This window comes from Tamandua tetradactyla, chromosome 15 (genome assembly GCF_023851605.1).
Source record: "Tamandua tetradactyla isolate mTamTet1 chromosome 15, mTamTet1.pri, whole genome shotgun sequence".
Classification (NCBI taxonomy): Eukaryota; Metazoa; Chordata; class Mammalia; order Pilosa; family Myrmecophagidae; genus Tamandua; species Tamandua tetradactyla.
The window spans coordinates 35,622,671-35,636,457 of record NC_135341.1 but is presented as its reverse complement, the minus strand read 5'-3'; the positions used below and the strand labels follow the sequence as shown (position 1 = coordinate 35,636,457).

Genomic DNA, 13,787 nt, shown 5'->3' with positions numbered 1-13,787 from the left:
TGCCATGCTGAACCAATAGTTACCAGTTCAGCTGCTCTCACCCAGAGATGCCTCCCTTATCGGCCCATCCCCTCTACCCTGTGGCTTCCATAGGCCCCTGGGCAGACTCCCTGCTGAGACTATTCCAGAATCCCAGAAGCCACCTAGCAGGGCTCTGTGACCCCTTCAGTTCAGGGCTCTGAACTGCCCATAAACGCAACTGCCAGCTCATATCCAGGCCCCTTCTGGGGCCCTCCCTGTCACTGCCCCCTCCAACTGCCATGAGGCTTTTCTGACCCAATACCTGCAGGGGGTGGGTGGGGGAAGACCTGGGGAGGGGCAGCAGGCTGAGAAGGGTCCTGCTATCTTTCCCACCCTCAGCAGCCCCAGAGGAGTCTTTGGAGTTGGGGAACCTCCATTAGGCTGGTGCCCGCGGAAGGTGTGGCCGATGTGAGCTGGTGTTCCCGGGTCGGTGCATGGGGCAGCACTCCACCCTGGCTTCCTACCCTCTACTCTCTGGTGAGGTTTATGTTCGGAAGGGGTGCAGAGACCCAGCCAGCCAGCTGGCCCTCAGGCAGAGGCTCCTGCCACAGATGAAATGGCTTTTGAAAAGCTTCTCAAAATAGAATTTTCTCCTGCAGGCGACAATGGGGTGGGGGTGGGAGGTGGCAAGCAGAAGGGCTACACCCCCACCCACCCCATGCAACCCTGCATCTCCCCAAACAGTGCTTGGGAAAGAGTGTCCCAGCCTTCACAGTGGGTGGGAGGTGGGGAGTGGTTCTAGAGGAGGCTGCACCCAGGGCGGGACTTGGGAAAGAACTGGGGAGAGGCTGGACTGGGGGGACAAAGAAGGGACCCAGGCAGGACTTCGACCAGACTCCCATGTACCCCCCCGTGTACTCCATTTTGCTCCAGCAGCAGCCTCATGGCGCTTCAGACACCCTCCCAGGAGCAGCCCCCCACCGCAGCCCCATGCATCCCCGCTGGGTGCTGAGCAAGAGGACCATATGGAAGGAATAATAAGACAATTAACTTTCCATTAAAGAATAATATATGTGGGTTTTTAGAGAGGCAAACGGCAGCAATCCCTACCCAGCGGCATATTTCACCCCCGCGCCCCCCTGCCCCCACCCCGGCGTGCCTCATCCCGACCATCTACGCAGGCAGAAAGGAGGGTGCCTGCCGCTGGGCCTCACGGGAGGTGGCTGGGTGGAGGGGTGGGGGCTGCTCACTGAGCAAGAGTAGAGCTCCCAGGACACGGTGCAGAGGCTGAGGGTGGGGGATTCCTGGGGAGGCGCTGCGAGGGGGTGAGTGGGGCTTTCTCATCCCCCTTACCGGACTCCAAGCACATAGGCTGTCCCAGCCTGTGCGGGCCCCGGGAGGGTGGGGCTGCCTGGCCGAGGAGCCGCAGGCCTGCCTCTGGGGGGGGCACACGAGCAGCAGCGTGTTGACCGAAAGGCCTACTTTGGAGTCTGAGGGCCACAGACTCCTCCCTTGCCTGGCCTTCCCTGGTGGTGCCAGCAGGGGTAGGGGGGACAGGGAGGGACTGTTTCAAAGGCACCTGCAAAGGGGCCCGTCCTGCCTCCTTGAGCCACTCAGGAAAGAGGCCCTCAACATGCCAGACTTCCATCTATGCCGGGAGCCAGCTCCAGATGTGACACTCCGCAAAAATTAATTACACATTCCTGGGGAGCACTGAGCAGGCTGGATGCAGGGACAGCTGGGGGCGGATGAGACGGGATGGGACTGTGGCACTGTTACTGATTCAGAAATGACATTCCTGGCTGTATAGAGAGGTGGAAGGCGCATGACACCCCTGGCCTGCATCACCACCACTGTTCTGAGAAGCCTGGTAATAGGGAGGGGGATGGAGACTTGGGGCCAGGGATTTCCAAGTCCTGGGGTCCACTCTCCATGGATGCAGGCTCAGCTGTCCTGGGAAGGGGCCATCCCAGAGAGGTTCCTGTGCATTGGCACCCCTTCCCCACCAGCACCTTCGGGGCCAGTCTGCTAGGATTCCAGGATGGGACTAACCGGGGGGAGACAAGTGGCTGGGGCCTCGGTTTTCCCGTTTGTATGATAGGACCATGGAAGTAACTAGAAGCACGCAGCTGGGCGAAGGCCACCATAGGAGTGTGGACTGGGCCTGTGCACAGCCTCTAGCTTTAAGCAATTTCTGCCCTGACCACAGGCAAGGTACAGAAGTTGAGGCTCCCATGGGTTCAGACTTGATTGAACCTTTCCAGAGGAGGTAATCTACGGTCCCCAGATACTGCTGTTCCAGCTCCCTACTCAGAGCCTGGGAGTCAGGCAGCCTGCCCTCACCCCTGAACCCCACCCCAGGCCGAGGATTGTCTCACCTCCTTCTACAGAGACCCTCGAAGGAAAATGTCTCACCCAACTTGGGAATCCATCTCAGGGCACTAGACCTGATGAACCACTGGTTCTTCCTCATGTCTGACCACAACCTCTCCTCTTTTGCTTTCCTACAAGCTCCCCAGGGCTATTTTCCGTCTACGCAGGACACTCAGCCAGGAGGGGCTTGGTTGCAGGCTGCATCCATCAGAGCGACCTGGGCTTCAGAGTGGGGAGACCTGTCTGGCTCCATATACTCCCCGACGCACCCCCAGGCACCTGATGAATTATTCATCCTGATCAGCCTCATTATGTAAATGACGCAGAGCCCAAGCATATGCTCTCCGCTCTCCCCCCAGGAGGGGGACAATATGGTGCTGACGAGGAGAGGGTGGAGAAGGGACTTAGGGGACATCACTCAGCCCCTAGGGACTCTGGCCAGGGCAAGCTGAGGCAGAGTCCACACTCCTGTGGCCTGTTCAGGGCAGGTGTGAGCCAGAGCTAGGGACGGTGAGGGTGCCTGGGAGGGTGTGGCTCAAGGGGAGTCTGGATAAACATGGTGGTGGTTTAGCATGGGAGCCCCAGGCTCGTGGCGCTGGCCCTGGGGTAGCTGAGGAAACGCAATGGGGTCTTTGCAAATAGTGCCCCACTGCCCACCCCAGCTCGGACAAGAAGTGCCATGGTTTCCAACCTGTAAAATGGGCTGCCATCTGCACCCAAACATACCCCGTGGGGCTGTGGTGAGGTCAGGTGGGAGAAAGTGCCAAGGCAGGGAAAACGCTCCCAAATGCCACCGTTTGCATTATCTGCGTACTTGGAGCTGTCAGCCCTCGTAGCTCCCAGCTTCTGGGGGTGGGGCAGCTTCCAGGACTGGGGCAGGAAGAGAGGTGCCACTGAGGGGAAGGAGGTGGAGTGGAACCAGATGCCAGGAGCACCTTAGCTGTAGATGTTTGGGGGTAGCTTAGAATCAGCTCAGGAAGGCCTGGGGTGGGCGGCCCTAGTGTGAGCGAGGCTGTCAGCTGGACCGAGATGGTACCAGGGTGCATGAAAGCATCCGCAGCTGGGTTAGGGCTCTGCTCCATGCATCCTCATCACCCCCCAGAGCTGGGCAAAGGTGGGGCACAGGAACCCTCTCATAGGCATGTGAAAGAATGTTAATGGCTCAAGCAGGGGTGGGGGCAGGTTGGGGGGGTGGGGGCGGGGCTGACTGGTTGGGTCCCTCTTGCTGGGAGGGACAGGGCTACCCCTTTCTTCTACTCGCTCCTACCCCTGCCCACCTTGCCGGAGTGCCCTGGCCCAAGAAGCAGCGCCAGAGCTGTCAGCAGGAAGTAAGAGGATGAGGAAGCAGGTGAGAAAAAACTGGAGCAGGACACAGAGCTGCTGGAGAGCTGGCAACCATCAGCAGGCAAAGGGGCTGCCAAGAGGGGCTGGGAACGCCAGGTCAGCATTTCTCCCCTGCCTGCTAGGCTGGCCATGGCCACACCAACCACAGCCCAGCCCAGCCCAGCTCCTCACCCTGTCCACCCTTTCAAGACGGGAAGCATAGCTGGAGCAGGACTAGCACCCCGGAACGGAAGGCGGAAGCCCCCGGTCCAAGCCCCAGCTCTGCCACAAGCCAGCTGTGTAACCTTGGTTACTGCTGAGTGGGTGGGTGGGTGGGAGACGTGTTCATTGATGAAAGTGTCAGAAATTGCTCAAGTCCCTTCAGGAAGGAAGGGAACACATTCTGGGAGCGAACATGATCAACGAGGGAAATTTGACTTATATTTCTAGAAAAGGGGTGTACCCGCACTGGCTTGAGCCTTACTCCTGCCCATTCACTATTTTCACCACCTCCAGATGCCACTGACCAAAAACAAGGGTCGAGAGACGGTCCAGGACTCCCTAGGTGTGTGCGGTGGGAATGCCAAGCTGGGATTCCATCTCTTGTCCTCACCACTCAGGGAGGTCAGTAGTTCAGACAGATCCAAGTCACGAAGGCAGGAGCATTAGTTTCTTCTTGGCAAACTTTCCAGGTCTGAGTTGCCCATGAGTATAAAAGGAACAACATCCTTGAGCTGAGGGTTCAAAACCTGGAAGATTCTTGACTCGAGGTACCTGATTAACTCTCTAAGTGGAGTACATCTTACGTCCCAAAACAAAACTTGGAAAGGCACATGACACACACCCCAGAGAACCATCATTTCTTCATTAAGCTAAATGGCTGCGTTTGGCAGTGTCTGCTCAGAACCTGGTTAGTGCTGGTTGCTGTTCCCGAGCATAAATTGAATCTCATTCTAGAACAGCATTTCCTGCAGCACCTTCTCTGGAAAGCTCCGCAGGCCTCCAAGCACGGCTCTGAGTCACTGAAGAGCTCCCAGGAAGAGAGTGGGATGGGAGCTACTGCAATTCAAGCCCAGCCACCAGGGAGAGGAGGTTCAGAGAAGCTGGGTCACTCGGGGGATGATGCCCAGCAAGTTGGCACCCCCCTTCTCCACATACCAATAGGCTAAGAGCTCGAGGGTCTGGAGATCCCCAGGCCTGGACTCCAATCACATTACCATATCATTAACCACCCCCTGATCAGCCTCAGCCTATGCCAGACACTCTATATCTACAGCTGCTGTCAACACACTGCCACCCCCATATCCTGGGCACCCGCTATGAGCAAAGCATGGGGAAAGGACTCAGGACAAGACCTCACAGGCCATGCTCCACAGATATTACATCTGCGGACCCTGGCCCGGACCAAGGGGGATGACAAGAACGCAGCGGGACTTCTCATCATCGAGCCCTGGGCCCACTCCTGGCTGAACAGCCCACAGTGACCTCCTTCAGTCTGCTGCCCCAGGCCAGCCATCAGCACGGGAGCCCCACCAATCCTCTCCGTGGTTCTGGTCACTACCGCCCGGCCCAAGCCCCCAGCAACCAGACCGTCTGAGTCTCGCGGGTGTCCCCGAAGGCCCAGGCACACCACTTGAAGCGCTGAGCTCTCCCGAGCCTCTGCATAGCCACAGAAAGAGCGACAGCTTAGGAGCGGGTAGCCTGACAGCGACACGTGTGACACACTTTGCAGCCTTCTGGGGGTGACGGATGGCCTGCTCCTCACATCACTATTTCAAACATTAACATAATCTCCCAGGATGAATGTGGTGGCTCGCGCCTAATCAATCACCCCTCCCACCCTTGATCCCTCATCCCGCCAAGCACAGGCTTTCAGCCCGACTCGACGCGGCTGCGGCTGCCTCCTGCCTGGAGCAGCCGGCACCGCTTTCCAGGCTCACTGGGGCCTGCCGCCTCACTCATTTCGTGGACAGTCCTCCGGCTTTCGTGCACAACTGCATCTGCAGAACCTTCCAGGGTCTGGGCTCCTGCCCTAGCCACCACCTCAAACACAGACCTCACCCACCTGAGCCCAGCTGGGAAAATCTGGAAACATATTACATCTTTACAGTGGCAAGGGTAAAACTCCATTTCCTGCCCCGTTACCTGCTCAAACTCCATTACCCCGGGAAGCACAGACCTAAGAAACTGGAAGATTCACTGTTTTCCCAGCAGAGTCCCCCACACTGGCACCCCAACACTACCAAAGATCCTTCGCTCTTTGCTTCTGAAGTCTTACTGCCTCATTCCTAATGGAAGGAGGGTCCTAAGAGGAAGGTAAGTGGGTGCCAGGCTTACCTCTCGGAGCTGCTGGACGCCCCCGAAAATCCGCATCACGCCGTCGATCTCCTGCTCCAGGCGCCGGGCCCAGTGCTGCATCCTGTGTGCAGAGAGAGGGGAGAGGTGTCAGGAGGACCAAGGGGCAGCTGCCCCCTCACAACCCAGGTTTCAGTAGAGGACAAACACAGGTGGCCTGGAGCGTGTCTGGGGCGCCCCTCTGAAGTCCCAGGCGGCCGGGGCTCTCCCGGAGCACAGTTGCACTACCAGGGAGGCGCGAGGACTGTATTTTAAAAGCGTTGAGGGAGTTCAGCAGCTCGAGGAAGCCTGCAGGGCCACCATTTTTCACAGAAGAGCCGGTCTTTGATGTCACTGCTCTGATTGTGGGGACTTCTGGGCACTGTGGGGAAGGAGGGTTTAAGCAGGCTGGGTGAGGTCTGACTAGATCTCGGAGTCTCACGTCCCCAAGGCTGGTGGGGCCTGGGGAAGGGGCGGGAACCCAAGTCCCTGCTGCCACTGCCACGTCACTGTGTGACTCGGGTCAGGCACCTACCCCTCTGGGCTTCATCTGAGCGATGGATGTGGAGAGCAACTGGCTCAGACGGGCTTGCTTTCTTGATCCCCTGGTGAACAGATGCTCATCTGAGGCTCGCTGCTGGGTGTCCCATGAACTGCCCACCATGGGTCCAGTTCAGACCATCCCACCCTTTCTGGGAGCCCAAGCCACTGTTCTGAGCATGTAACCCTCACGCTGCTACCATCTCGGGCTCCTTTAGCCTATCTGGGTCTTGGTTTCCTTTTCGGGAATGTGGATAATTTGGAGCCACCTCAGGGCATTGCGGGGACACAGGGGGACAGCTGGTCAAGGGCAGGGCACAGGGGCCCTAACGCTCTGTGGGTGGACAGGACAGGCAACTGGCCACATGGCCTTGCATTCTCAGCCTCTCACCCGCAAGCAGTGATGGTATCTGGGGAAGGCCTGGCCCAGGTTCGAATGTCCTGTGAAGCCCCTTCAGACACTGCCAGATCAGGTGAGCAAAATCCTACTATTCCCCACCTGGGCCCAGCCAGTAGCGTTCTCCATACTGCCAAAGGCTCATTCCGCTGTGGCCAAGGTCCTCCTGGCCCATGGACTGCGTTAATGCATCTAAAACTGTACCTCAACTTCCCCATCCCACCGGATACACTCCTATTTTGCAGAACAAGGCTCCTCCAAGAAGAGCCCATGTAATTACCACAGAGTCAGATAAACCACAGGTCAAGCCCTGTCCACGGGGCACGGTAGGGGCGGGTGGTGCCAGCGCCCCCAGCTTACAGAGAGGTACCCCAGGATCCACAGTGTCAAACATATCCCCTGGCCCTGCTGCCTCCCCTTATGCTGCTTGGAGCTTCAACTCTCTCCTGGCTCTCTGGGTCAGAAGAGACCAAGTCTTTACCCCAGCCCCCCGCCCCACTCCCCTTCTCAGGCCTATGGTTGGGGGGCTGGGCCCGTGGCATTGTGTTTGCTGGGGTCGGTTGGCATGGGAACTCAGAGCAGGAGGCAGGCAGATCACTAATTGCAATTTGCCAAGCTGAATGTCAGGACCGTGATGGAAAAAAAAATCAACATCAAAAGAAAGAGGTATTAGCTTTGGCTTGTTGTTGGCTGAGCCACAGCCTGATTCCCACCTCCACTCCCCACCGCGGGGGGAATATCTAACCCTGCGCCAGGGCGGAGACCTGAGAGGAGCGATCAGCCTCAGCCACCAGCCTGGGGAGGATAAAGCACAGCGGAAAAGCAACAGCCTGCCTGGCCATTGGTGCCTGTCCACCAGGGACGGATGGCGTGGCCCTGGCTCTGGGTGGTTAGGGTGGAAGACAGCTGTCTTGTGCTCCTGAGATGAGGCTCTGCGGGCTAATGTTGGGATGGCTGGGGCACAGTCCTGTGTCCCTGCCAGGCAGGAGGCAAACAAAAGGGCCCAGGCAGAGGAGCTGATCTCCAGGAGGCGCTATTAGCTGTGTCCTGACCCTGACCTCAGCCACGCACTGGTCTAGGGGACGAAATGCTAGTCCCTACCCTCCTCAGGGCTTTTAATCAGGCACCCACTATGTAAAAAGTGGTGTGTCCGTAGGTCACCTGCTCTCTCTCACTTAAACCCTCACAAAAAAGCGAACGTTAACATCTCACGGATGAGGAAACTGAGGCAAAGACTGTTTATGTGACCTGCTCAAGGTCACCCACGCAGGAAGTGGTGGACAGAGGGCTCAACCCAGGAGTGCGCTGGAGCCTGCAGGGACCGGCTCATGAGAGCTGACAGTGTGACCTCTTCCCAATTCTACATTCAGTGCAGTCACCTAGGGAGCTTGAAGTCAACCGTGGTGGGGACACTGCCAACACGGAAATCGGCAAACACCACAAATTAGGGTTGTCCCCCACCCAGAGCACTAACTGTAAACATTTTCTAGTGATCCAATCCCAGGCTGCTGACTCTTTCCTGGTGTATCTATAGGTCTCAGATTCTAGGATTTCACAGATAAGTAAAAGAATACTAATTGGGAGAACAGACACGGATGCCGAGTTCTTACTCTGCATTATTATTATAATCACCATCATTTCATCTAAAAAGGATATTTCAACACTAACCTTTTTTTCCAGAAGAGTCAAATTTCAGGATAAAGTCCAGTTCCACCCAAGAATTTTTCTTCCAATCTCTCTCTCTCTCTCTGTCTCTCTCTCCCTCTCACACACTGTCTCCCCACTCCCACCCCCAGGCGGAGCAGCTCTAGACTCTGCTATGGGCCTCAGGGACTGGCCCGCCCGTGACCCTCTGGGACACCTCACACCCACGCTTCTGGAGTCTGGAGGGGGCTCCAGCCCTTAGCCTGGCACCGTGGATCTGACGGACATACCCCAGGCCCTGGCTCCACTGCTTGTCAGCACAATGCCAGGGAAAACAATTTTTTCTGATTATTCACCTAAAACAAATCCAATTAGGAAGGCAATGCATGTGTCCGAGAGTTGAAAAGGACACGATGGACATAATTCATTTCACCATCGCAGAGATGTGATTTTGCGGGTTCCCAGGTTTGGCTGGGGCCCGTGTCGGCTCTGAGGGGGTGAGATATGGGTACCAAGGAGGCCAGGATCCTGCACCTGCGGCACTCATGCCCCGAGGGCCCTTGGAAGGACCCACGCCCTGCTGGGTGAAAGGTAATCTCCCCAAATCCTGCCAATGCCTCCCTGGCCATACAGTGTTCCCTGCTGGCCACACTCCCACATGCTGGCTCCCCGATATCCTGGCCTCCAGGTGACTGTCCCTGCTCTTCACAGAGATGACACTGCTTATCTCTAAGTGCCAGATTAGCAAGACAGTGAGGGGGAAGCCTGTCTGGGAGGAGGCACATTCAGTGAGAGGACAGGACAGGGTGGGAACGGAGCCTCGCGCTACCATGCCCTCCAGTGCGCCCAAACCTAGGGCGCAGGTGCTGTGCTCATTTCACAGACAAGAAAACTGAGGATGCCAGCAAGGCAAAGGATGAGTATGGGGCCACATACTTGGAGAAGCCAGACCCATCCTCCTGGCTCCATCGGCCCCATGATCCCTCCCTTCCAGACTCAGCAGGGAAGCCTAAGGGAGAGGCTGCCTCTGACAGCTGTGTGACCCCAGTGAGTTCCATCTCCTCCAAACCTCAGCTTTCCAGCTACAAACAGGGATAATAAGGACCATTTGGCTGAACAGTTGTAGTGGATTGGAAGATACTTTGCAAATCACAAATCCACGTAGAAACTTGGATGGGTAGTATTATTACAGGGCAGACCCTCGGGGGCCAGAGGCTCATCCCATACAGGCCCCTGCTAGACTCAGGGGCCCAGGGGGTGCTCAGGAAATCTCTGACGAAAGCCTGCGCTGAGGGGAGGGGCCAGAAGAAAAGAATTCTCCTAAGGGCATCTTTCTACTCTGCTGCCCCGCTCCTGTTACCGCCTGCCTGACAGGCTCCGGGCAGAGGCGGGCGTGTCCTGCGGGCCGGCTGCGCAGGGCGGTGGGGGGAGGGGGTGCGGGGAGGGGGCGCTCCGTATCAGGCAAGGAGGCAAAGTCATCCTTGCATGGGGGAGGAGCTGGCCTGAGGAACCCTCTCAGGCAAAGTCTTCCGAGATCCCAGCTAGGCCAGGGGGCCCCAGGTCCAACTCAGGGCACTCAGGTGGGGTCTCCAGCTCTGAGGTTTCGGGTGATGTGGTCGCTGGGGAAGGGATCAGAGGACCAGCTGCTGATACTAACCTAGAAGTGGAGGGGGGGAGAAGACAGGGGACAGTGGGGGAGGAAAGAGGGAGAAGAGAGGGGAGGGGGGACAGGAGGAGCAGAGACCTATGGGGGTAGAGATAGGGGAGAGGGAAGGGGAGGGATGAGAAGGAAGAAAGCCCGTGTACAGATGCTGTAGCACAGATTAGACTGTTGCCAGTTGTTAATTTTATATGTGAAGTTGTTGATCAGAATGTGATTTAATTGTACAGTATAATCCAGGCTTTTGGAATAAATTATGCAGAAAACTCATCTATAATTAAACAAATCAAAAAACCAGAGACAGGTGACACTATAGGTTCACCCGCAGAGGGCATGGGTGGGTGTGGGCTGCTGGGCCAGTGAGAAGGGAAGGGGGAGGAGTTTTGTTCAATTATAGGCAGGGGCAGGCCCAGGAGAGGCAGAGGCCCTTGGTGGGGGACAAGTGTCTTCTTTATGATGGAGGGGGCAGAGATGGAAGAGGGGGTGCTCACAGGTTTCCAGGCAGCCTCAGGCTCCTCACCTCCAGGGAAGCTGAGCCACTGGGACCCTCAGGCTCTATTCTGTGAGGCCACTCACATTGACGCATTTGTTGCCATCAAACTGTGCTCTTTCAGAGGCCCACAAGCAGTCTACAGCCCTCCCCGCAGCCCAGCAGAGCAGCCATTGGAGGACGGTGGCAGTTCTTCAAATGGGACAGCAGGTGAGGCAGGAGGGGTAGATGCCAGGACAGGACTGGGTAAAGGGGGGCAGTTGAGGGGCATAGAGGGAGAGGCACAGCAGAGGCCACTTGCTGCCAGGGGCACTATGAATAAAAGTTGGCAATGGCACGGGGAGTAGGGTGAGGCTGGAACATTTCTGAGGCTGCAGCAGCTGAAAACCTACAGGTCTCTTACGTCTCTCATGACAGGCTGGCCAATTATTCTCCCAGCTCTGGGGGAGGCAATGATTTAATATAAAGTACTATTTAATTATTCTGATTATATTTCAGCTGGCCTGCCACCTCCCACCGCAGTGCCTTCGCAGTCTTCTGAAGGGGAAAGAAAGAGACAGGATGGGAGAGGAGAGGGGGAGTGACAGACAGAGAGTCACACAGACCAGAGAGAGCCCTAGAAAGCTGGGGCCAACAGGCAACCGTGGCCCTCTTGCAGCAGGGCTGGGGACACGACTGGCCCTGCCCTTAGCCCCAGCCCTGCTGCAAACAGCAGGAAGCTTCAGGCTGCACTCCAGGATAGTGGCAGCTCCAGGGAAAACCTCCTCCAGGGAGTCCTCCCTGACCACTCAGGTAGATGTCCCTCTGCACCTGGACTAAGCACCCAGATCCAGCTCTGGCCTTTTTGAGACCCTGACCAGATGTGTCGACTTAGGCCTCAGTTTTCACATCTAGAAAATGGAGATAAAATTTAGTGCCTTCCCACCTTCCAGGGCCTAAAGTGGAGGTAGGTGGAAACTGCTGCCCCGTGTAAGGGAGCTAACAACGTGACTGCCCCCCACACTCACATGCACACTTGCATGTACACGAAGCTCTCAGACCTGCAGCTAAGCACAGCTAAGAGTGCTGCATCAGAGACCCCTGGCACCGGGGAGACCTGGAGTAGCCCCTCGCCAGTGATCAGAGCACCCTTCCCGCATGTCTGCTCAGGAAAGGAAAACTCCAGGGCTTTGCCGTCTCATGGGACTCAAAGCCGAGGGCAGAGCTCCCTACCCAAGCTGTTTTGATTACAGCCTCCCAAGGAGAATGGGGTCAGTGGAGGGCAACAAATTGGCTGAGGTCATCCACCCTTGAGAAGCCAATGGGTTCAAGCTACTCCAGGCTGTTGATATCATTGGGCCTTGAGATACAGGGGTCAGTCAGCATTGGTTTCAAACTGCACAAAACACGTAGAGGGGAAACTGAGGCCAGGGAGAGAAGGGGACATACTTACTCGGCTGCTTCATGGTGGATTATGCCTCCCAGCTAGTCACCTACCATATTCTAAGCAGGTAAACCGAGGCACAGGACTCACCTGTGTGTGATCCCGCTGAAAGGGCCCCTAGTTTGAGTGTCGGTGCCCCCAGGAACACCACGCCCACCCCTGGCCAGCCCATTTATCACGAGGGATCCTTGGGGACCCTGTGTAGCCGAGGAGGGGCTGGTGCTGTTAAGGCTTAAATTAGTCTAAATCCATCGGCCTCGACTATGTGTGTCTTGGGACCCTGCCCAAATACCGCTTCTTAATGAGGTCATTCATTACAGGCTGTCCCTTCCTTTTCTTTGCTGGGAAAGAGATTTTGCTTCAAATTGGCGCTTGGCTGGGAGGCACAGGCTCAGACACACGGTGAGCAGTTCTCGGCTTTAATTAGGGCACCGGGTCCAGCCCAGTATTTATTCCTAACTCCCCTGATGGGGAGGGGAGGCGCACAGCCTGGGGCCGCGGAGGAGCCTCCCTCTCAGGGCTGGGAGAGTCTAGGCCAGCCCTCTGGGCCCAGAGATGAATGGAGAATGTCCAGGGTCACACAGCGAGTGACTGCAGCACCCTGCCTCACAAACTGTCATCAGTGTAGACCTTGCAGGATCGGGGGCCCACAGGGTACCAGGCGTCAGGGGACAGCCTGAATGAGGCAATGCATGGGCTGAGAAAGAGGAAAGAAGGTTTCCCAGCAGCGATTAGGAGGAGAGCACTGAAGGTCGATCTGAATCCAAATTCTGTTTCTGCCATGTTTTAGCTGTGTGACCTTGGGGATATCCTATCACCTCTCTGGGTCTCAATTAGTTCATTTTAAACTGAATTGAAGACGGGGCAGCACAAAGGCATCATACACCCCATGGCATAGGGTTCCTGAGCAGTTGCTAGGCAGGATTCCACTGCCCCCAGGTGTGGGCTTGGTTTTTCCAGCAGGGAGAGGCCTCTAAGGGGGCTGCACCAGCTTCCATGGGAGCAAATTCTGTCCCAGCAGCCCCTGCAGTACTGGGGTGGAGAGGTGCCCTGGAGAAGGCACCGAGGAGCAGGGGAGAAGGACAGAGGTGTGGAGCAGGAAGGAAAATGCTGGTCTGCTGAGAGGTGGGGGTCAGGTGGGCAACAAGGCCACAGACCCAGGGTTGGAGGGCTCAGCCAGTGATGGCCTGGGCCTGAGCCCAGGGGCCATCTCATCCAACTCCTGTCGTGTGCCAGGCACTGCTCTGGAGCCCACACCCACCTCTGTGGCTTGGCTTCTCCAGGTCTGTTTCCCTCTCTGCCCGAGGAAGGGTAGCCTAAGGCCTCCATGAGCCCTGTGAGGTTCAGTGTCGCAAGAGGTCTGACAGGAGCCCTCCCTGCCTGAGGCCTGCCCCCGGGAGCTGGGTCAAGTGGTGATGGGCCATAATTCTTCTTCACAGCAGCCAGATTATCATCCCCAATCCTCAGAGGGGAAACCGAGGCACAGAGCAGTGGAATGACGTGCCCAAGTTTGCATGGCTGATGGCCACCAATCAGGATTGCATGCGCCTCTCCTCAGGATGCCAGCTTTGAATGCCCAACTGCAGAGGGGACATGGCCATTTGGTATAACAGACCTCTCAAACTAAATGTGTCCAAATCCG

The 13,787-nt window shown here is 56.9% G+C and overlaps 1 protein-coding gene across 2 annotated transcripts in view; it reads right to left on the bottom strand.

Annotated features, from left to right (window-relative positions):
• Positions 1 to 6,075, bottom strand: part of CACNA2D2 (calcium voltage-gated channel auxiliary subunit alpha2delta 2) — a 114,576-nt gene extending 108,501 nt beyond the window's left edge. For both annotated transcript variants that reach the window (XM_077129193.1, XM_077129195.1), the window contains exon 1: positions 5,995 to 6,075. In XM_077129193.1, coding sequence (XP_076985308.1) covers positions 5,995 to 6,075 — 81 coding nt within the window. The remainder of the gene's footprint in view (positions 1 to 5,994) is intronic.
• Positions 6,076 to 13,787: the final 7,712 nt, after the last annotated feature.